The sequence below is a fragment of the Procambarus clarkii genome, chromosome 34 (assembly GCF_040958095.1).
Source record: "Procambarus clarkii isolate CNS0578487 chromosome 34, FALCON_Pclarkii_2.0, whole genome shotgun sequence".
NCBI classification, from domain to species: Eukaryota; Metazoa; Arthropoda; class Malacostraca; order Decapoda; family Cambaridae; genus Procambarus; species Procambarus clarkii.
In genome coordinates, this window is record NC_091183.1 from 34,732,591 (window position 1) to 34,757,523 (window position 24,933).

The window sequence follows — 24,933 nt, forward strand, 5'->3', positions numbered from 1 at the left end:
TATATATATATATATATATATATATATATATATATATATATATATATATATATATATATATATATGTCATTAAACACAATAGCATTATGACTATTTTTTGGGGATATTTTATAATATCCATATCCATAAGAAAATTAACAATAGTCACAATGCTGCTGTGTTTAATGGCGTGTATTACAGAAAACCTGCTCTCAATATATATATATATATATATATATATATATATATATATATATATATATATATATATATATATATATATATATATATATATATATATATAATATTGCCTAATACTGTCGTAGTAACTTTAACAATTCTTGTTTTAAAAACGTCATGAGTGAATGTTAATTGTCCCATGTCTCGATATGTAAACATTAATGAATAGGCCTATGTTATAAGAAATTTGAGACAGAGCAAAAAAAAAAAAGTTCAAACTAATGCAAGGACAGCATGAGGTGTAAAGAAAGATAACTGCCGGAAAGAACATGTTTTGAGGCGTACAGCTGATTAGAGTATGAGGCACAGAGATAGAGAACGCGGCTGACTAGAGTATGGGGCGTAGAAATGGAGAACACGGCTGACTAGAATGAGGCACAGAGATAGAGAATGCGGCTGACTAGAGTATGGGGCGCAGAGATGGAGAACGCGGCTGTGGTAGCCTCGTAGCCACCAGAGCCCCAGTCTGGAGTAGGCATGTCTTGCTAAACTTTTACTTTATCAATTATGGTCCGATAGTTTAAGGCAATTTGGTCGAAGCTGCTCTTTAATTATTTTTTCATTGTCAACTATAATTATAAGTTCATTTGTAATTTTTATACTGACGAGTGCAGAAATATACCATTACTAAATGCACTACATCAAATAAGAGACGTAAGGCTCTACAGTCAGTCCCATATACAAGGCGTATGTGTTGTGCCAGGTTCTGTTGGATTTTCCAAGGTTGTCTCCTTGAACCAACCAAGTAAGACACAAGATCTCAGCCCAATAGCACCAGGCTATGGAAATCACTCAAAGTCTTGAGGAACATTTTTGTTACTTGCGACATATTTTAACTACAAATCAGCAGTTTATTCACTACATAACTTGTGATAACAAATTGTTTCTGCATGCTACGAGGGCTTTGTTGGTCACCAGGAGTGGTTGGTGGCCAGGTGAGGCTGCCCAGGTTGTGGACCACCTGTTACAACTCCATTATACACACTGCCCTCTTACACATGCCATTCCAGAGCCATTTTCACAGAATGTAACAAAGTAACACCCTTGTGGGATTAGTTCCACGGGGTGTGGGCGGTGATAACAGTAATGTGGGTGTGGCCCACTCCTACCACCCACTAGTTATGGGCGGAGTCCTTTGCTCACTTTCACTAATCCATGTGGGAGTGGGTGGAAAGATGGGCATCAATGGGCAGGGGGCTAGAACTGAGTGAAGAACCGGTTCTCCGCTGAACCAGAGCGGACTCTGGGTCGGCAGGACCGTTGAGGCAGGTGTGCGCAGGCGTGGGCTCGGCGCCCTCGTGGATGGTGTTGAGGACCTGGTGAACCACGGTGGGCGTGGCCTCGCTCTCCGCGCCCACACCCCCACTATCGCCCCCGCCCGTGCCTCCTCCTCCTCCCATTCCCCCATCACACTTGCCTATGGGCACCACTTTGCCAAGGACGGCAGCCAGGGCCTGGGAGCCGCCCACCGCCGCACTGCCGCCCAACACCAGTTCATCGAGGCGACCATTCCTGGTGGGCGGGGTGTCGACGCCGCCCTCACAAGTGGCTAGAGTGTCACAGATGTTGGTGGTGGGCGTGGAGGCGGAGTGGTGACGTGAGGAGGAGGCGGTGGTGGGGAAGGAGGAGACGGAGGCCGAGGGCGAGGTGGCGGTGATGACATGACCAACAATGAGGTGTTCATCAGAGAAGTCGAGGGCGACACTGACGTGGTAGAGCATGTTGCAGGTGGCGATGATGTACTCACACAGCGAGAACCAGCTGAACGCTGCAATGACAACAACACTGTTACCAATTCACACAACCTTAAATATCAACACCTATTCAAAATATCGTTTGCAACAAATATGCAAAACAGAAAATAATAATTTTTCGTTAATTTAGTCCGTAAATATTATTGTAATTTCATGTAAGTATTTGTGTAGGCCAGAGGGACTAATGTTACCGGCATTCAAGTTAAGGAGGATAACCAATACTTGTTACCATAAGACTCTGTTGCCTAGTTAGACCAGTTACCCATCTTGCCGTAACGTCCATCATATTTACATGGGAGGGCGGGCGGCCCCCCCCCCCCACACACACACTCGTACGTACGTCTGGGAGGACACTCCTCCGCCTTCCTCCTCTACGCTATACAATCAATTCATCAATTCAATAGTGGGAAGTGTAGCTATTTATTGTGCAAGAAAAAGTATTTGCATTCTTCTCCCAGGTATCGTCTATGTCTGCCGCATTCAAGAAGAGCATTTAAAGAACCAATTGGTCTGCGCATTTCAACCATTAGTTGATCATCCAACGTCTCTTCAGCGACGACTTGGTACATATGAATAAGGTGCACATATGAGTGTACGTAGTTCACTGTTAGGGACCATTCTTAGTCCCATTATGCGGGCAAGAAGGATTAATATAATGTTAGAAATGAAAATGTTAGAACAAAGAAAGCATAGGCTTTAATTATAAAGCCTATGTCCTCTGCCTTTCTAGATCCTAGTGGTATATTTAAGTTGAAGTACAGCAAGTATCGATCGGTAAGCTACCATACGTATTGTTAGATAACTTATTTTGTTTTTGTAGTCTTAAGGCAGATCTTGTCTTTGCAGGATTACACTTCCCTATTCAATGTTATTTCTGGAGAAATTGCCCTTTATTCTTGTCATTTTATACAGAAGAAACCTGGGAAACTCGTAACCTTAAACTAACTACTTAGGGTGTTGATAATGTGTTCTTGTTTTCTTTGCAGGGGAGATGGTTGAGCTGAGCCGGAATAGTCCCAAGATGACGTCTCCCTCCAGCTGTTTTTTTTTTATTTAAATGAATAATAAAGTTAAATAAAGCTTGGCTGTCTATTATTTAAGACCCACTAACATCAGACAACATTAAAGTTTCAGCGTGTAAGCTGTGGAGGAGAGCCAATAACATGCTTGCTTATATTACCAGCATTTGTATTAGTTTTGCCACAAGAGGAAAGTTTATCAGTACGCGTTACTCGTAATGGCGAACCAACACGCCGTTACCGCAGCGTGAAGGTCTTCACACCCTAAGACTCCACATCTTCGTGTAGTTAAGATAGTTATGAAGATGGTTTCGAGGATGGTTGTGTGCTGCGTAGATGGTTGCAGTAATATGTCTCTCCAGCAGCCTCGGTGATCTTCGGTACCCTCCCCCCCACACCCCACCCTCTCTATTTATACAATAAGAGCAAGTTAGTCTTTATATTTATTTACATATACATACAATAGAATAGTTCCTTTCGTATCTGTGGGTTGGTCTTAGGGTTGTCCTGGAAGAGAGCAGTGGGCCGAGTTGAAGTTGTGTGTTCATGGTACTATGACCTAAATTTGAATAACGGGTATTTTTTTTACAGATCATTGAATAATGGTGAAAATGTCTACAATGGAAAAATTTAGTTTTGAAATGTTATTTTCAAAATACTTTGCCAGGTGTAGTCAGCAGCAATACCAAACTCTATCGTGGGGGTGCGGGGGGTGAGGGGGGTGGGGTGGGTGTGTGTAGGTGTGGGGGGCTGAGTGTGGGGGGGTGGGGGTAAGATTGTGACCCTGGCACGCTGTTCCCTCTTGAGTTTTGGTTACCCCCCCCCACCCCAACAAACCAATGCTAAGTCACGCTTGTCGCAAGCATCTGGCATCTTATCGTGGACAGACAGACAGACATTCTCCGCTACAGATGTAAATTTAGTAACACTGTAGGAGAGAGAGAGAGAGGGAGAGACTGCCAAAATATTTATGGTTCAAAATATCACGCCAAAACCGATTAAATTAAATGTTATAATAAAGTTTGAACAAATTCATTCAGGAAATTCGGATTATTCGGCAGTTTTGCCTGAATATCAATAGTATATTCAGTATATCAATACTATACAAGATCTCATAGCATAGTTTATTAATAGCACAGGAAGTGTCTGTCTGTCAAGGTTGCAAGCCAGACGATTGGGGCCAGCTTCACACAACTTTGCGTGGTGACTGGTGATTCTAGGGGAACCGGCATAGGTGGATATGAAATGTTCTGTGCCGATTCCATAGAGCTTGGTGATTGTTTAAATATTTTTGTATTCATATACTGACATGCAAAACATAGTTCAGATGACAGAGTTGCATTCTAGGTACAACGTTTAGGATACAGTGATGGAGATAGTGTGAAGACGGTCACTGTTAGTTACGATGGCTGTGTGTAGTAAAGATGGTTAGTGGTTAATACAGCGTATAGTGAGTAACGTTAGTGATTATGGTGGTGTAGTGTAGATGATTACAATGGTGAGGGTCGCGTGTGGTGAAGATGGTGCGTGGGGGAAACATTAGTGAGGCTGTAATTCGTCAACTGGTCCTCAGGCCGATACCTTAAGACGCTCATCAATTTTAACATAATTTGTACATAAACTTATTTTTAATACATTAACTATACATAGAACTCAAATATATATATATATATATATATATATATATATATATATATATATATATATATATATATATATATATATATATATATATAGAAGAGGGAGGGAGGAGGGAAGGGGAAAGCGCCAAGCCATACGACTATATAGCCCTGGGAAGGGGGGTCTGGATAAAAATTTGGGATGGGACAGGAGGAAAGAATGGTGCCCAAGCAATTGGAAAGTCGGGGATTGAACGCCGACCTGCATGAGTTGAAACCGTCGCTCTACCGTCCACCGAAGTGGTTGGGCGTGGGGAGAGGAGAGGGGGATGACAGGAGAAAAATGTGACTGAGGGAAGATTGGGATGGAGGACGGAGAGGGGTGAAAGCCAGACCCGGGCACCCATCTTGTGCTTAATAATATAAACAGTTTATAATAACTACGTAAAGGTGTCAGAAATGGAGGATCAAAATTATATGATTTAGATAGAAGGCCAAAACCGCGAACCGTTACCCAAAACCCACCTCTGGCCTGTACAGTGTAGTCAAGTCACTGGAACACTGTACACTGCTGACTGGGATCAGTGTAATCTTGTAATGTTAACATTCTGATCCCTGAACTCATTCGCAGCTTCTGTGTTAAGGCTAAAATCTATATATTCACATTTGTCAACATTAAAATTAATAAAGTTATTAATATTGAAATAAAGCTTAAATTTAAATCCACCTGAGGGGGGGGGGGGGTTAGGTAGAATGGATGGGAAGGGGATTATGGGTGGTAGCGGAATAGGGTGTGTCGGGAAGGGAGAGGGGGGGGGGCAGGAACGGAACTGTTTGTAGTAGAGAGGATTGGGGAGAGTAGTAGAGAGGAGGAGGATTGGGGGAAGGAAGTAGAGGAGGAGGATTGGGAAGGTAGTAGAATGGATTGGGGAAAGTAGTAGAGTGGAGGAGGAGGATTGGGGGAAGGTAGTAAAGAGGAGGAGGATTGAGGAGGGTAATAGAGAAGAGGAGGATTGGGGAGGGTAGAAGAGTGGAGGAGGATTGGGGGAGGACAGAGAGTGGAGGAGGATTGGGGGAGGACAGAAGAGTGGAGGAGGATTGGGGGAGGACAGAAGAGAAGAGGATTGGGGGGAAGGTAGTAGAGAAGATGAAGATTGGGGGAAGGTAGTAGAGAGGAGGAGGATTGGGGGAGGGAAGTAGAGAAGGGGAGGATTGGGGAGGGTAGTAAAGTGGAGGAAGATTGGGGGAGGGTTATCTTGAGATGATTTCGGGGCTTTAGTGTCCCCGCGGCCCGGTCCTCGACCAGGCCTCCACCCCCAGGAAGCAGCCCGTGGCAGCTGACTAACACCCAGGTACCTATTTTACTGCTAGGGTAATAGAGAGTATGATTAGGGGAGGGTAGTAGAGAAGGGGGGAGGACTGGAGAGGGAGTACTGAGAGGGAGGGAACTAACCCATGGGCTGGCAGTAGACACGGTGGCGCCAGAAGAAGAAGAGGAGGCCGCCGGTGGAGGCCAGCTTGATGGCGAAGAGCCACTTCTTCTGGGCGAAGGACCGGAGCAGCCTGGGCGAGAGGGTGTGGCGCACGGCCCGCACCACCCGGATCACGCACAGCATGTACACCAGCGACACCAGCATGAACAGCGTGAACAGCTTCTCGTGCACAGCTGTTGGCATCACAACACCCATTAGTAACACTCACCACCACACAGGTCACGTGTCATGTGAGAGAACACACACACATGTGTCATCGTAACACACTCTTAAGTATCATAACTTATACATTAAGGTCTTATCTAGAGACTTAAGGATAACTACAGTCTTGTGTAGTTTACTAGTCCTAGTCAGCGTCACACCTCTACTGCAGAACGACGGAGCACGAGTAAAATGTTAAAACTGAAACCGATCAGGAGTGGAGGATGAAACTCTGCAAAACAGTTTATTAATAGAGAATTAAATCTAAAATTATGCAAGTGCACTGAAACGATGTAAGGCAATTAATGAGGATAAAGCGCTAAGCCATCATGACTATATAGCACTTGGAATGGATATGAGGATAAGGATTTTGGCATTGAACGGAGGGGGGGAGGGGGAGGGGGAGGAATGGTGATTCCTTCCCCCAACCAGTTGGACGGTCGGGGATTGAACGCCGACCTGCATGTACCGAGACCGTCCCTCTACCGTCCTGACCAAGGGGTACTGACAACAGACGATGAAAGAAACAAATAATGGGAGTATGTCACGAACTATTTGTAATGTGTTTAACTGTTTAACACCATTAACTGTAAACAAGCATTATATAAGATAAATTAACGTTTTAGTTAAATGACTGAAATACAAAAATATATTGTCACAAGTTCAGTCCCGAGGCAAGGTAATTATGAGGAGAAAGCGCTAAGCCAGTATGGCTGCAACACTTTGAAGGGATAGGAGAACCAGGGGCCAGATTCACGAAGCAGTTACGCAAGTACTTACGAACCTGTACATCTTTCCTCAATCTTTGACGGCTTTGGTTACATTAATTAAACAGTTTACAAGCATGAAAACTTCCCAATCAACTGTTGTTATTGTTATAAACAGCCTCCTGGTGCTTCGGAGCTCATTAACTGTTTAATAATTGTAAACAAAGTAGCTAAAGATTGAAAAAAGATGTACAGGTTCGTAAGTGTTTGCGTAACTTCTTCGTGAATCTAGCCCCGGAGCTGGGACGTGAGGACGGAGTGACCCGACGGTCCTCAACCAACGTGAACCATCGGGTATCGAGCGCCAGCTCTAAGTGGCTAGACAGTAGCGTTGACCTGTACATATCTGAATACTTTTAAGAACAAATATAACCGTTAATGTGATCATGACAACAAAAACAAGTGTTAGTGTAGGAGAGGAAGACGAGAGGTGGGGCACGTGAAGTTAGAGCTTGTGTTGTTGTTATAGATTCAGCTACTCGGAACAAGTTCCAAGTAGCACGGGGTATGGTGAGCCCGTAACTTACCTGGCACAGGAGCGGTGGGTGGAGATAGAACATGGTGTGAGGTTAAGATACTGACGAACACCAGCACACCGCTCACCTCCCTCACACACCCCACAACCAACATGCATAATTATCAAAGAATATTTTAATTAGGTTATGATGAATATATTTGTGTTATAAGGTTATCAGATTATATCTATATTTTAATGTAATTAGTTAAACAACATGACGCCTGACATGTTCTGATGCCTTAGCAGAAGACCAGGTTTTACAGGTCACGTGACCTAAAACAGCCAATGGGAGAAGAGCTATGGCGTCATGAGTCGCCGAGACGGTCCTGGATTGGATGGCAGCGTCACTTATTGTGCTGATGTCACTAAGGATGTTCTACCGTTGTGCTCTGCTGTCACTAAGAGTCTTCGTTACATTGAAGCCTAATGCATAGGACTGTCTGGAGTTTACAGTAGCAGCGACCACTAAGTGAAGCAGCAACAGCAGCAGGACCTACGCCAGGCAGCCCTGAATATATGTTGGACGACTGACAGGGAAAGTCAGCAGTGTTTTCCCATACAACAGGAAGTTATTGTTCTGTTGCAAGGGGTCTATGTCAGACCCTTAGCCGTCACGCCCCTTAGACCCAACGGTCTAGGGGCCTGACGGCTGAGTGAACAGCGATCGGTGTTTGTAGTCGAAAGTTTCCGGGTTCTATCCCCGGCAGAGGCGGAAATATGGAATGGAACTATCAGGGGGAAGTGCCAAGCCATTAAGACTATATAGCACTTGCAAGGGGGTCAGGATAAGGATTTGGGATGGATCTCCAACCACTTGGACGGTCGGGAATTGAACGCCGACCTGCATGAAGTGAGACCGTCGCTCTACCGTCCAGCCCAAGTGATTGGGAAGAGGCGGAAATAAATGGGCAGAGTTTCTTTCACCCTGATGTACCTGTTCACCTAGCAGTAAATTGGTACCTGGGAGTTAGAAAGCTGCTACGGGCTGCTTCCTGGGGGATGTGTAACAAAAAAGAAGGCCTGGTCGAGGACCGGGCCGCGGGGACGCTAAGCCCCGAAATCATCTCAAGATAACCTCAAGATAGACAGTGGATGGATTAGCTGTGATATCATCCAGGCATCATACAGCCGTGAGAATACTTGTACAAGAGGTGGTACTGAAGGCAAGCCTCGCCGTTTGTGTTAATCAACACTCGTAAAGGGAAAATACCACAATGCTAACATTTGTCTTAACAAGAGTTGCTCTGTGTGTATTTAATCTGTTATACTTGGGCTGGACGGTAGAGCGACATTCTCGCTTCATGCAGGTCGGCGTTCAATCCCCAACCGTCCACAAGTGGTTGAGCACCATTCCTTCCCCCCCGTCCCATCCTAAATCCTTATCCTGGCCCCTTCGTAGTGCTATATATATAGTCGTAATGGCTCGGCGCTGTCCCTTGATAGTTCCCTTTACCTCGTAAGTGTTGGAAAATAGTGATGAATACTTAGATGTGATGGCATATCGATGGGATTTTTGTTGACGCTTCTATATAATTACTCGAAATGCTTTGCGTAATAGTGGCTTCATCAGTATGTGCAACTCCTGCCTCCCTACACTTGTACATTACTCTTATGTTCTTTGTACACACATTCTATTTATTATTTTTATTATAATAACTTTCATGTACAAGACTGCCAAGGTGAGAAGTATTATTGTATGTCAATATGTATGTGCTAGGCTGTTAAGTAACATTATTAATTCTGCATTTGGAGACGTTATTTGGTGAAGAACAGAAAGAGTTTAATTTGTGAATAAAGTGTAACTTGTGACAAATTGCAACCCCTTATTTACTTAACACCATTAACTGTAAGCAAGCATTATATAAGATAAATTAACGTTTTAGTTAAATGACTGAAATACAAAAATATATTGTCACAAGTTGAAAAGTCACTTATTTATGGTTGTGTAGACGGAACTAAGTGTGCTCACTAAGTAATAATTATTTCCTTCAAAAAGTAAGTTAAATGTGTAGGGTTTATCTACGTCTGTCTTAAATTTTAAAAAATTTCAAGTTTTTTGGCCAAAGATATAAAAATCAGCTCCATCAAACTTGTTATTATCAGTGTATTATTGACGTGTTCTCAGTTATCACTCTGGTTGACGTGTCCCTTCTTCACGACTCTGGTCGATTTGTTCTCAGTCATCATTCTCATTCTGGTCGACTGGTTCTCAGTCAACCAGTTTGAGGAAATATATTGAACATTTGAAACAAGTTCAGCGCTGGTACCAAGAAATCTCTTTATTCAGTCTCGAAAGAAGACTGAATAAATACCTCGAAAGAAGAGAGTTATGTACCTCCCTCCCGGGCTCACCTGCCCATCAACGTCGCCCCTCCCCCCCTCACCCCCCATACCCCCCTCCCCCCCTCACCCCCCATACCCCCCTCCCCCCCTCACCCCCCATACCCCCCTCCCCCCCTCATCCCCCATACCCCCCTCCCCCCCTCACCCCCCATACCCCCCTCCCCCCCTCACCCCCCTCCCCCCCTCACCCCCCATACCCCCCTCCCATCCCCGAGCAAAACTTCTTAAATGATGTAAATTTCCGCGCTGGAGCCCAAACTTTTCTTCCATCTCCGTTATATCACCGACCAGTTATTACAAGCAGATTGGTGGTGGATGTGTGTGGGTGTGGATGTGTGGGGGTGGATGATGTGTGGAGGTGGTGGATGTGTGGGGGTAGATGATGTGTGAGGGTGGGTGGATGTGTGGGGGTGGATGATGTGTGGGTGTGGATGATGTGTGGGGGTGGATGATGTGTGGGGGGGGGGTGGATGTGTGGTGGTGGATGTGTGGGGGTGGATGATGTGTGAGGGTGGGTGGATGTGTGGGGGTAGATGATGTGTGAGGGTGGGTGGATGTGTGGGGGTGGATGATGTGTGTGGGGGGTGGATGTGTGGGGGTGGATGATGTGTGGGGGTGGATGATGTGTGGGGGGGGTGGATGTGTGGTGGTGGATGATGTGTGTGGGGGGGTGGATGTGTGGGGGTGGATGATGTGTGGGGGGTGGATGATGTGTGGGTGTGGATGATGTGTGGGGGCGGATGACGTGTGAGGGTGGATGTGTGTGGCGGTGGATGTGTGGGGGTGGATGAGGTGTGGGTGTAGATGGTGGTGGAGGTGAATAAGGTGATGAAGGATGAATTAGGTGTGGGGAGGAAGAATAAGGTATGAAGGGAGGAATAAGGTATAGGGCAGGAATGAGGGGGAAATAATGAGGTGTGGGAGGAGGAATGAGGTTTGAGGGAATGGATAAAGTGTGGTGGGAAAGTGAGGGGAAAAAAAACTCTAATGATGGAGGATGTGGTGGGTAGGAAGAAAGGATGCCTAAGAGAAAGAAAGTACCAGATTTATGCAAGAGTGAAGGAGAGGCACAGAGAAGGGAAAAGGGAAAGGAAAGGGAGAATAGGGAGAATAGGGAGGGAGAGAGTAAGTAATTATAAAAAAAGGCGTCAAGCCAGGAAGGATATGTAGCACCATCAAATATGCGTAATATTCATCAGGCGCTAAATATCACTAAGGACGCCAATACGAGAACAAAAGCGCATAAGGCGAACGATATCAAAGGTGTATGATTCACCAAGGATTCTATCGAGGGACAAGTGAGCGCAGGGGGACGGTCGGGAAGCAAGACACGCTCGTCCTGGAAGTTAGGACATTCAACAAGGATATGTACGACTGTAAGAGGGACAATGCGGTTTGGACAATAAGGAGGAGGGTGGCACTCCATTACGTTTACGTGAGTTAAACGTGAATGGCCAATATGCAACCTTGCCAGAGCCGTTTTCCACCGTCGGTTATGATGGTAGGAGGAAGGCCATGGGGACACGCTACCCTTAAGAGCACTCAGTTTGTTACCATTAACAGAGGACTAATGACCCTGCCAATGGGTAAGGATTGAGGAATGAGTAACCACGTAGAAATCAGAATAAAGAACACCTTTACCTGAGATGGGATAAGTGCAGATAGTCTCCTTAGCGGCAGCATCTGCACGCTCATTTAAGAACACACCAACATGGCTGGAAACCATTAAAACTTCACTGTCTTAAATCTGCTGGAGATAAGAAACACCCAATGTTGAATTTCGACGACCACCGGATGGACTGGATTAAAGGACTCCAGAGCCATGAGGGCACTGCGAGAGTCAACTACAATAACAAAGGAAGATTGACAGCGAGAAAGTAGTTGATGACGCGCATGCAAAATGACAAAGTTCTGCGGTGATGATGCTAGTCTCCGGAGCCAGGCGACATATATAGGTGTGGTTAGGAAAAAAACCAGAGGAGCCCACACGATCTACAGACTTAGACCCATCTGTGAAGACGGAAGTGGAGTGGGAGTGTGAAGAAAAGTGTGCAAGGAAAAAGCGTTTCAGAACTGTAGGAGGGGTAAAAGCTTTAGTCACATTAGTCAAGGTTTTACAAAACTTAGGAAGGGAGGACCCTACACGGGGGCAAGACGGGAACGCCACGAGGAGAAATATTGGTAACACAAGCCGAAAGAGAACCTGGCAAGCGAGACATCCGTAAAGAAAAAGGTCGGAGGTGAAAGGGAACAGGGACCACAGGAGGGCTGACGGTCAAAGTACAACATAAGCGAGAGTGAGGGTGTTGTAGGGACCGCACAAGGTCAAGATAGGAGAGGGTGTGAGTGCACGAGTCAACATGACTGGGTTCACCAGAATTCAGAAGAGACAGAGAAGAAGAGAGGACAAATGGTTCGAGAAGACGGCCCCGGGTGTTTATCAGAACATCGCCCCAGAGGGTATGTCGACAGTTAAAATCACCTAAAAAGGAGCCCAGGCTCAGTTAAGGAGTCCAACAGGTTTTTAAGATCAGGAAGATAAAGCGGGACATTAGGGGGGAGGATAAACGGAACAGACTGTATACCATTTACTCACAAAGATATGGGCCGCAGAACACTGAATGTGCGACTGAAAAAGTCTCATATAATCAATAAGAATCAAGAGAGCAGTAGAGTTATGGGCCCGAGCAAAAGCTATAGGACGGAGGGAGAGAAAGGAATAACCACAGAAGTGACCAGGGCGAGCACCAAGCATCGGCTTCTGGAGACAGACACAAAGTTGTGGAAACTGTGTGATCAGAAGTTGGAGTTCGTTGAAGTTGGCATAAAATCCACGAATATTTCATTGAAGAATAGATATTATACAAAATAGAGAGAACAGAAACAGAGACCAAGGGTGAAACAAAGGCAAAGAAGAACACAGTATACTAAGTAAGATCAGAATCAGGATCAGTGAAATCAGGGTTACGGGGCAGAGGTAAATCTAGCAAGGGCGATGGAGTCAAGGGAGCGGTAGGATGGACCAGAGGCGGGCTGACAGAGTCCGGAGTGGTTGGAGGCATCGGAGAGGGGCGGTCAAGGGAATCAGGGGGGGAGGAGGGGGGTTGAGACAGAAACAGGGAGGTGCACTTCATCAAGGGCAGCATCCTAGAGAGAATAAAGGACCAAGGGGAACCTCCATACCAGGAACAGGTGACTCCGCTACTGAAACGGGAGGGAATGTAGGTATAGAGTCAGAGTCAGAAGGTGAAGAATAGAGCAAAGGCTTTTTTCCCGCTGGGGAGGACGAAAGGGAGGAGCCACGTTTACGTTTCTGACGTAGATAGACAGGTATACCAACAGCAAAATACTGGCCAACAGCGTCGACAGTCTCAACAGGAGAAGAAGAACTGGAGCGGTCAACTTGATTGCAGGGAGGGGGTTGGACAACGGCCTTGACGGACAGGCTCGCCTCAGGAGGGCCAAAAGACAGAGGGAAGGGCCGAGAAGAAGGATTGGGGCGAGAAGGGAAAAAGGGCATAGGAGACAAGGAAGATTGGGAAGAAAGGAAGGAAGGAAGGAAGGAAGGAAGGAAGAAAGGAAGGAAGGAAGGAAGGAAGGAGGGAGGGAAACAGCAGACGGAGAACCAGGAGGAAGATTCTCAGGCTCATAACGCAAAGGAGCAAATGAGGTGATGGTGGAGGTATCGGGGTCCAAGGCCTGGAAACAGTTGCGAAACTGAGAAAATGGAAGAGGTCCAGAAGAGGAACGCAACACACGAACATAAGACACGCCAGAGAAAGAGGGAAGAGGGTGTACCTGGCCCCTCGCCTCAGGAAAAGATAAATGATCGTGATGTTTCAAATTGAGGAGGGCGTCACCACAATTGATGCAGTGAGTTTGGTAAGAAGAGCACTCTTACTTACAATGACCAGATTTTCCACACAGGGGAAAAGAGACACCTCACTTGTGCATTTGAAGGGACCATGCCCAAATCTCCAGCACCTATTGCAGAGGCGAGGAGAGAGAATGTACTCCTGAATGGAGCATCTGGCATCAGCAAGAATTACGGAAGATGGAAGGGACCTACTATCAAAAGTGATCTTCACTACGCGAAGAGGCTGACGACGACCACCACGAGGGTGACAAGTGAACGTATCAATCTAGAGGATAGTAGGGCTTCTGAGCCTCAAAGATATGTTTAATATCCTCGTGGCAGTCCTACAGTTCTCTATCACCAGTCGTGACATGGTGCGGGAGAATAACTATGCCAATGTTGGTATTTAATCGGGCATTTTTGGAGATCCGAACAGGAGTCTTCCCAGTGCAGGACAACGGGGGTAAGTGGTCAGCCGCTTCCTGAGAAGCAGCAACAACGACATGTGTATCAGTACGGGTGGGGGTTAAAAGTGACAAAGGTATCCACCGAATCAACTAAGTGTTTCGGATGAATAAATCATCAGGACATGTAGAATCAACATGACTGAGATCCAAATACTTACTCCATGTAGCAAGACCAAACAGCCTGGAATGTAGTGGGTTGGGAAGGAATCGTGGGCATGCACACCTTCTCCAGACTATTCTTCCAGCTGTGAGTGTAGTGGTGAACGGGTGGAATTCAGAACGGAATTCTAGCCGTTCAAATGCCAGCGAGGAGCCTCGCAATCTTTGCCACCCAAATGGATGCAGCACAGACAACGACGTCATCCTTGATATCTAACGAAACTGCACCTGTCCAAGTGCTCGAAACAAACCACACTACCACCCGCCTGACGGTTGAGTGGACAGCACTTCGGATTCGTAGTCCTGAGGTTCCGGTTCGAACCCCGGTGGAGGTGGAGACAAATGGGCAAAACGTTTCTTTCACCCTGATGCACCTGTTCACCTAGCAGTAAATAGGTACCTGGGAGTTAGACAGCTGCTATGGGCTGCTTTCTGGGGGTGTGTAACAAAAAAGGAGGCATGGTCTAGGACCGGGCCGTGGGGACACTAAGCCCCGAAATCATCTCAAGATTACCTCTACCACCCAAACCGACGCAGTACAGACAACGACAGCACCCATAGCAGCCCGGACCGACTCACCTGAAGAAACACCGACAACATATGACACGCCAGTGATGGACAACCCTCGGCCACCCCGCTTGGCAATCACCTCTACGACCACATTTAGGTCTGACAAGCAAGCCCCCCTTCCCCCCCCCCATAAAAAACCCCAGCATGGAAATCCCTGGAGCAAAATTCTCAATACATTATACTACACAGTCCCCAACCTCCATATACAATGGAACGTTCTCAGGGCCAACCACTAGCAATCTCACAAAAATACCAAGAGAAACGAAGAGTAATCAGGGACGAATGTGTGGGTTGGGTGGATCGGAGGGAGCAGAAACCAAAAGATAAAATAATGTATATCGAACACCATTTAGAGAACCACAACGCACAGACAACAGCCCCCGACGTGATCACAGCCATAACTGGTATCTGCGGCGCCTGTGCAGATACGGACGCAATCAATGCACTGAGGGCTAGGACTGCATACCTCCCGCCACTATACTATGAGGAAGAAACGTGGTAGCCTGACTGTGGCGGCGCTCACTGGATAGGACAGGATACTGTAGCAAGACCACACTACCACACCAAAACTAGGACCTGATCTACTGATTGCTGAGCAAGGACTTCTGACTGCTGCTGGATCTCTTGGCACCCCCTGGTGCTTTGGACGGCGCATCGATTCTACGCTAACTATACAAGAATCCTTGCCCTGCTGCTGGATTAAGCCTTGACTCTACTCTCTAAGAATACGGAGCCTCCTCTCCAGACTATTCTTCCAGCTGTATCCACTTCCCGCTCCCCCTTTACCTGTACAATCGATTGATTGATTGAGTCAGAGAAGCAGCTTGGTCTGGGCCCAATAGAGAGGGGGCTACAAAGGGGGCCTTCCAGCACAGTAGGACTCGGGGGCCTGGTCGCCCACGAGCCTGGGTTAGAGAAGTAGGCTCAGTTTCCATACAGCATCAATTTTAAAAGTCAGGGTCTCAGAGCCAAGGGATACGACCTACTAGGGCATCCAGTGCAGGAAGTACTACTGACCAATGCAGGGAGGTCGACATATGTCGACCCCTGCGATGCTCGCCCTATTTAACAGGCGAGTCCTACGGCATCGTACATTCTTCCACACTGGGCAGAACAAAGACCTCATTCTCCCTTTCGCCCCAGGGATGACACCCAACCATCCACTAAGGACAGCGCCTCACGGACGGACCCTCCAGTGGGAGGTCCGTTGACCCGAACAAGATCCCTACGGGGGTGTGTATCTTAGCACGCACAACACCCAAAGGAGAGGAGAGGGGCCCCAGGTAACCCTCATCGGCCCCCAGGGAGTCGTACGTGCCCCCTCCCCCACTCACCAGACAAGGCGACACTTTGGAGGGGCAGAGGGAGAGCGAAGGAGGGAGGACGCCTTCTTCAGCAAATTAGAACTTTCTGGAAATATCGCGAAATTTTCTTGCTTCGCGGACCCCTTGCCAGTGAGGCAGCAATTAATGTCCTGATCTAAATTTGGAACACTCGGCGACTGACTCTCGCCCCACAATTTGAAAGAGAGAAATTGGTGTAACAATTAACAAATCTAGACACCAACATACTCGTACAATCATAAATGCAGAAATAGTTTAATTACTGATTTTATTATTTTATAATTTTCATTATTATATTTATTATTTTCGTTATTATAACAATAATTTTGGGAGCTCTTTGAAAAGGGGAAAACTTCCAAAACAGAAAACGAGTTTGCGAGGGGAAATTCATTTAGTTTGGAGAGATTTGTTGAAGAGGAGTGGTGCTTGTAGCGGTGCTTGTAGCGGTGCTTGTAGCGGTGCTTGTAGTAGTGCTTGTAGCGGTGCTTGTAGTAGTGCTTGTAGCGGTGCTTGTAGTAGTGCTTGTAGCGGTGCTTGTAGTAGTGCTTGTAGCGGTGCTTGTAGTAGTGCTTGTAGCGGTGCTTGTAGTAGTGCTTGTAGCGGTGCTTGTAGTAGTGCTTGTAGCGGTGCTTGTAGTAGTGCTTGTAGCGGTGCTTGTAGTAGTGCTTGTAGTGATAAGTGTTTTGGTGCTTGTAGCGGTGCTTGTAGTAGTGCTTGTAGCGGTGCTTGTAGAAGTGCTTGTAGCGGTGCTTGTAGTAGTGCTTGTAGCGGTGCTTGTTGTAGTGCTTGTAGCGGTGCTTGTAGTAGTACTTGTAGTAGTGCTTGTAGCAGTGCTTGTAGCGGTGCTTGTAGTAGTACTTATAGTGGTGCTTGTTGTAGTGCTTGTAGTAGTACTTGTAGTGGTGCTTGTAGCGGTGCTTGTAGAAGTGCTTGTAGTAGTGCTTGTAGCGGTGCTTGTTGTAGTGCTTGTAGCGGTGCTTGTAGTAGTACTTGTAGTAGTGCTTGTAGAAGTGCTTGTAGCGGTGCTTGTAGTAGTGCTTGTAGTAGTACTTGTAGTGGTGCTTGTTGTAGTGCTTGTAGCGGTGCTTGTTGTAGTGCTTGTAGTGGTGCTTGTTGTAGTGCTTGTAGCGGTGCTTGTTGTAGTGCTTGTAGTGGTGCTTGTTGTAGTGCTTGTAGCGGTGCTTGTTGTAGTGCTTGTAGTAGTGCTTGTAGTAGTACTTGTAGTGGTGCTTGTTGTAGTGCTTGTAGCGGTGCTTGTTGTAGTACTTGTAGTGGTGCTTGTTGTAGTGCTTGTAGCGGTGCTTGTTGTAGTGCTTGTAGTAGTGCTTGTAGCGGTGCTTGTTGTAGTGCTTGTAGCGGTGCTTGTTGTAGTGCTTGTAGTGGTGCTTGTTGTAGTGCTTGTAGTGGTGCTTGTTGTAGTGCTTGTAGCGGTGCTTGTTGTAGTGCTTGTAGCGGTGCTTGTAGAAGTGCTTGTAGCGGTGCTTGTAGTAGTGCTTGTAGCGGTGTGTGTTGTAGTGCTTGTAGCGGTGCTTGTAGTAGTACTTGTAGTAGTGCTTGTAGCAGTGCTTGTAGCGGTGCTTGTAGTAGTACTTGTAGTGGTGCTTGTTGTAGTGCTTGTAGTAGTACTTGTAGTGGTGCTTGTAGCGGTGCTTGTAGAAGTGCTTGTAGTAGTGCTTGTAGCGGTGCTTGTTGTAGTGCTTGTAGCGGTGCTTGTAGTAGTACTTGTAGTAGTGCTTGTAGCAGTGCTTGTAGCGGTGCTTGTAGTAGTACTTGTAGTGGTGCTTGTAGTAGTGCTTGTAGTAGTACTTGTAGTGGTGCTTGTAGCGGTGCTTGTAGAAGTGCTTGTAGTAGTGCTTGTAGCGGTGCTTGTTGTAGTGCTTGTAGCGGTGCTTGTTGTAGTGCTTGTAGTGGTGCTTGTTGTAGTGCTTGTAGTGGTGCTTGTTGTAGTGCTTGTAGCGGTGCTTGTTGTAGTGCTTGTAGTAGTGCTTGTAGCGGTGCTTGTTGTAGTGCTTGTAGCGGTGCTTGTTGTAGTGCTTGTAGTGGTGCTTGTTGTAGTGCTTGTAGTGGTGCTTGTTGTAGTGCTTGTAGCGGTGCTTGTTGTAGTGCTTGTAGCGGTGTGTGTTGTAGTGCTTGTAGCGGTGCTTGTTGTAATACTTGTAGCGGTGCTTGTTGTAGTGCTTGTAGGGGTGCATGTTGTAGTGCTTGTAGGGGTGCATGTTGTAGTGCTTGTAGCGGTGCTTGTTGTAGTGCTTGTAAGGGTGCTTGTTGTAGTGCTTGTAGCGGTGCTTGTTGTAATACTTGTAGCGGTGCTTGTTGTAGTGCTTGTAGCGGTGCTTGTTGTAGTGCTTGTAAGGGTGTTCTAATGTACCTACAGGCTGACTTAACACAAAGTATCAACGGGGTGACGACACGGGAAGTAGGTACACGTTGACAGAAAACGGGAGTAGGTACACGTTGACAGAAAACGGGAGTAGGTACACGTTGACAGAAAACGGGAGTAGGTACACGTTGACAGAAAACGGGAAGTAGGTACACGTTGACAGAAAACGGGAAGTAGGTACACGTTGACAGAAAACGGGAAGTAGGTACACGTTGACAGAAAACGGGAAGTAGGTACACGTTGACAGAAAACGGGAAGTAGGTACACGTTGACAGGACACGAAAATAAAGTACACGTTGACAGAAGACAGGAACTAGATAACCTAATGTCAGACAGAAGGCACAGAACAGAGATCCTATACGTCAACAAAAAAGTGAAATCCGCGTCATATCCAAAAAGAGACATGTGAGGACGACCCAACCAAGGGAGCCGGTCGGCCAAGCGGACAGCACACTGGACTTGCGATCCTTTGGTCTTGGGTTCGATCCCAGGCGCCGGCGAGAAACAATGGGCAGAGTTTCATTCACCCTATGCCCCTGTTACCTAGCAGTAAAATAGGTACCTGGGTGTTAGTCAGCTGTCACGGTCTGCTTCCTAGGGTTGGAGGCCTGGTCGAGGACCGGGCCGCGGGGGACACTAAAAGCCCCGAAATCATCTCAAGATAACCTCAAGATAGATAACCATAGCAAACAGATGTGGATGATGCCGCCCCACACACTTTTGCTTCTCATCCGTCACCACACACTACCCTTCCTGCCCTCCCCTCAAACACACACACAGTGTGTGTGTGTGTGTGTGTGTGTGTGTGTGTGTGTGTGTGTGTGTGTGTGTGTGTGTGTGTGTGTGTGTGTGGTAAGCTTTACAACAACATATCCCATAGTTCGCCGCCAATAAAGGGAAATTTCCAAACACAATCGAGTATCTTTTTTTCCTGATGGGTTGTGTCCAGCGCTGGCTTAAGAGTGCGGCCCTCGGGCAGGGAGGGTGGGGAGAGGGCTCAGCCTCTCACCTCTCACTCTCCATTATGGGCCCGCCCTCTTTTTCCATTTACTTTCCATCCTTTATTTCCTTTCTGCCGCTTTGCGTGATCATCCTTCTCTCGCTTTCTCTCCCTCTCTTCTGTCGTATGGAGATTATCCCAACTCTATCAGTACTTCCTCTCTTCCCTTATTTATGGGCTTTCCTCTTCCCTCTCTTTCTTTCTTCTCTTTCCTCCCCATGATCACAGTTACGCTTCATTTCCCTCTTCTTCTCTAAACTAGAGTCGCTATATTACTCACCCTTTCTATTTCTCCTTCACCCACTCCCCCCTCCCTCTTCCCTTCCAATGCCCCTTCACCGCCTCTCCCTCTTCCCTTCCCCCTCCCCGCCTCTACCCTCCCCTCCCTCACCCAGGTGGCGGCTCGCACCGTCCTGGCAGCTTCTAAACTTGGCCTCCTTTCTTCATCCCGGAATGGTCTACTCTTATCTAAACTGTTTTAAGCCGTTCGTCAAAAATCAAGTCCAGAATAATATGAGATATTTGAAGATTTGTTCCCTTCCTAAATGTTTTCCATATGCCATCCCAATATTTTCCAGGAAGGCTCCTTAGACGCGACACGAATGTGTTGCAACTCAATTCCAAGAAGTCGTCAAAGGTGTTCCATGTGCACTCTAAATATCCTCCAAAAACTTCTTGAGTTACGTTGCGGAGAAGTTCCAAATATGTTCCAGGCACATCTGAAGGATGCTCCAGACGTGCTCCAACAATGTTTTAAGAACATTCAAAGCGCGTTCCTTGCAAGTTGTAAAGAGGTTCGAGATTGATATGAAGTGTTTTGAAGACTCACCAGGAGCCACTATGCAGTTTCCAATCCATTTCCAGAAGTTTGGGTGCGTCACAGGAATTTTCTTGCTTTTTGTAAAAAAAATTCAGGCAAGGTGTTAAGTAAAAAAAAAGTACATGATAATAATGTACACTTGAGAAGGCCTATACGAGGCAGCTACTAATTATATTCATTCAGATATATGAATGTATATGTCTATGTATATGTCTTACCTACGCTTGAAACAATCCTGCGAGCCCCCGTCTATTACTTCACCCGCATATACACATCCACTCCTCCCCTTTAGTATTAAATTAACAGTTTTTTATTATTTTTACAAACTTTACTTTCCTGACAGGTATTTGGTTAGCTGGTCAACACTTTCTATTTCACACGGGCGCATCCCAACACGGCTCCTTTAGTGTACACACCTATGGTGACCCACCACCATGATACACACACCTATGGTGACCCACCACCATGATACACACACCTATGGTGACCCACCACCATGATACACACACCTATGGTGACCCACCACCATGATACACACACCTATAGTGACCCACCACCATGATACACACATCTATGGTGACCCACCACCATGATACACACACCTATGGTGACCCACCACCATGATACACACATCTATGGTGACCCACCACCATGATACACACACCCATGGAGACCCACCACCATGATACACACACCCATGGTGACCCACCACCATGATACACACACCCATGGTGACCCACCACCGTGATACACACATCTATGGTGACCCACGACCGTGATACACACACCCATGGTGACCCGCCACCATGATACACACACCCATGGTGACCCACCACCATGATACACACACCCATGGTGACCCACGACCGTGATACACACACCCATGGTGACCCACCACCATGATACACACACCCATGGTGACCCACCACCATGATACACACACCCATGGTGACCCACCACCATGATACACACACCCATGGTGACCCACCACCGTGATACACACACCCATGGTGACCCACCACCATGATACACACACCCATGGTGACCCACCACCATGATACACACACCCATGGTGACCCACCACCATGATACACACACCCATGGTGACCCACCACCATGATACACACACCCATGGTGACCCACCACCATGATACACACACCCATGGTGACCCACCACCATGATACACACACCCATGGTGACCCACCACCGTGATACACACATCTATGGTGACCCACCACCATGATACACACACCCATGGTGACCCACCACCATGATACACACACCCATGGTGACCCACCACCATGATACACACACCTATGGTGACCCACGACCGTGATACACACACCTATGGTGACCCACGACCGTGATATACAACCTTTGTGATCCACAACTCACTGAATACCAAAACATTTGCTCTCTGAATTTCTAACAAAAGTGCATTTCTACCCACGTTTGATATCATTTAATTCTTTTATATATCAATTACAATTTTTTTATTTTTGGGCATATATGTCTATTGTGTTTTATATCTTTATGAATCATGCTTGGAATATATGTGTTTAGATTCTTCCAGTGGTCCAGGCTGGTATATAAGTGTAAGTGTAATCTTAGACATGTGTCAAGTTTTTATTTAGTTACTACAGACTTAAGAGAATACAAAGTCACCAGAGGGTATTCCACGGGTACCTTCCCGCACGTCTTACAGGAAAGGACATTAATTCGCTTCTAGAGGTTTATTTTCCTACTTTTACACCGAATATTTTATTCTACAACTTGTTGCTCTCTTAAGGTGAAAAAGGATGTGTTATTAATCTAAAACACATTACAGATTTTGGCCAAGGCGCTCCCCAAACGGCTCTCACGATCTGGTAGTTTCCGAACCAGTTGGCAAACCTTATGATTCTTGACGGGAAGGAGGGGGAGGGGGAGGGGGAGGGGGAGGGATGGAGAGGAACAGGATGTAGGATGAAGGACCAAACGATGATGAAGAATATGGCTAATTAGGAGTGAGAAGGGAAACCCCCCCCTTCTCTCTCTCTCTCTCTCTCTCTCTCTCTCTCTCTCTCTCTCTCTCTCTCTCTCTCTCTCTCTCTCTCTCTCTCTCTCTCTCTCTCTCTCTTCCTCCTCCATTTCTCCACTACCTTCTCCAGACATAAATTAGAAGTAACGAAGGAGAGTAAGAAGTGTAAGGATAGTGAGGTGTGCGCCCTACCCACAAACTTTGACCTGCTGGAAATTCAGTAAGGAAGTGTCAGGTGCCTTTACAACCCCGCCGCCACACACCACCTTCCTGGTCAGGGACACATCCTGTCCTCCTACACCCTGTCCTCCTACGTCCTCCTACTGCCTGTTCTCCTACAGCATGTTCTCCTACAACCTGTCCTCCTACTACCTGTTCTCCTACAGCCTGTCCTCCTACAGCCTGTCCTCCTACAACCTGTCCTCGTACAACCTGTCATCCTACAACCTGTCCTCCTACAACCTGTCCTCCTACAACCTGTCCTCCTACAACCTGTCCTCCTACAGCCTGTCCTCCTACAACCTGTCCTCCTTCAACCTGTCCTCCTACAGCCTGTCCTCCTTCAACCTGTCCTCCTACAACCTGTCCTCCTACAACCTGTCCTCCTACAACCTGTCCTCGTACAACCTGTCCTCCTACAACCTGTCCTCCTACAACCTGTCCTCCTACAGCCTGTCCTTCTACAACCTGTCCTGCTACAACCTGTCCTCCTACAACCTGTCCTCCTACAGAGAACGTCGCTTTTCGCTCGTATGCGTTACATAAGACCAAAAATTGTCGTGCTAGAAAATGGAAGCGGCTCGCAAAAGCGACGAACTGTTCCGTTTTCTGTTTGGTGTCCTCTGGTAGGTTAGGAGCGGACACTTTAATTTAACCGTTTTCATGACATTGGGGGACCTTAGGAGGACGCTGATGAAATATATCATGTGTGTTTGTTTTATAAACATAACTTTTTGTCATTTCTTTACTTCCCCCGTCTCCCTATTTCGTGAATTTCCTTTGGCACATCTCAAAGCCTCGACCCCCAAGACAGTACAGTAAAATAATATTCAGGCCAGACTTGTAGCCAAGGAACACGGCCAACTTGGGGATCACATAAGGCAGGCCAGGCCGTGCCTTAATTAACGTAAGTAGTTTATAACAGGCTGTGGCAGTCGCAGGTAATTAGAGGTGGAGAGCTGAGTAGTGGAGAAAGGTCTTGACACCAATAAGACGAGGCTGAGACAAGGGGCCCAGACAGGAGGCAGGTCATACCAGGTGGCCAGAGAAACCAAAAAGCTGCCGTCCTCTGTGCCTCCACCTGGGGGACTAAGACGCCTCCAGTATGTTATCGTCACCAACGTTACAAATACAACCAATGAAAAGAAACGCTTATAAATATCCACGTTTTCTATGCATCGGTAGGTAAGGTTAGGTGGGTTACTTGGGTTCCTATGCCTTTGGTTACATTAGGTGGTTGGATTTTGTACGTTGTGGCAAATCGCAATCCTTGGTGGCGCATTGATAACACACTCGCCCCAAACTTCGCGAGCGATTTGCCCTGGGTTTGTATCCTGGCCGGGAAGGATTGACTAGGCGCCAGTCCTTAAGTGTACGCTTCTGTTCACCCAGCAGTGAATGGGTACCTTGTTGCTAAACGACTGGCTGTTAGCAGGCTCTCAGCCTGCTAACAGGAGTCAGCAGTGGTGTGCTCCTTTACACGACACTGACTCAGGACACACAGAGCACAAGAGGGCGCGGGGGACCACCTCTGCTCTACGCTGATGACAGAATTATTATCTAGTAAATACAGTGTGTGGTAGAGAAGAAACGAATAAAACATTACTGAAGAGGAGAGCCCAATGGAGAACGTATGTGTGTGTGTGTGTGTGTGTGTGTGTGTGTGTGGGTGTGTGTGTGTGTGTGTGTGTGTGTGTGTGTGTGTGTGTGTGTGTGTGTGTGTGTGTGTGTGTGGTGTAAAAGGTGGCTGCGGGTAAGGCGGGAACTCAGTAACTCTCAGGTAATCTTGTCTTACGGAGATTATACCGTCTCTGGAGCTAATATCCCGAGGCAGGAGGAAGGCTGGTCAGAGGCTGGATTACAAGCTCAACGCGGCATGGGCATAGGAACGTGCGCTGTGGGCATAGGAACGTGCGCTGTGGGCATAGGAACGTGGGCGATGGGCATAGGAACGTGGGCGGTGGGCATAGGAACGTGCGCTGTGGGCATAGGAACGTGGGCGGTGGGCATAGGAACGTGCGCTGTGGGCATAGGAACGTGGGCGGTGGGCATAGGAACGTGGGTGGTGGGTATAGGAGCGTGGGCGATGGGCATAGGAACGTGGGTGGTGGGCATAGGAACGTGGGCGTTGGGCATAGGAGCGTGGGCGGTGGGTATAGGAACGTG

General features: G+C 47.0%; 1 protein-coding gene across 3 annotated transcripts in view; it reads right to left on the minus strand.

Annotated features, from left to right (window-relative positions):
• Nucleotides 1-294: 294 nt before the first annotated feature.
• Nucleotides 295-24,933, minus strand: part of LOC123762018 (post-GPI attachment to proteins factor 2-like) — a 289,172-nt gene continuing 264,533 nt past the window's right edge. For all 3 annotated transcript variants that reach the window (XM_069335770.1, XM_069335769.1, XM_069335768.1), the window contains exons 4-5: nucleotides 6,065-6,277; nucleotides 295-1,987 (exon numbers count right to left, since the gene is read on the minus strand). In XM_069335770.1, the coding sequence (XP_069191871.1) occupies nucleotides 1,368-1,987; nucleotides 6,065-6,277 (833 nt within the window). In that variant the 3' untranslated portion in view covers nucleotides 295-1,367. The remainder of the gene's footprint in view (nucleotides 1,988-6,064; nucleotides 6,278-24,933) is intronic.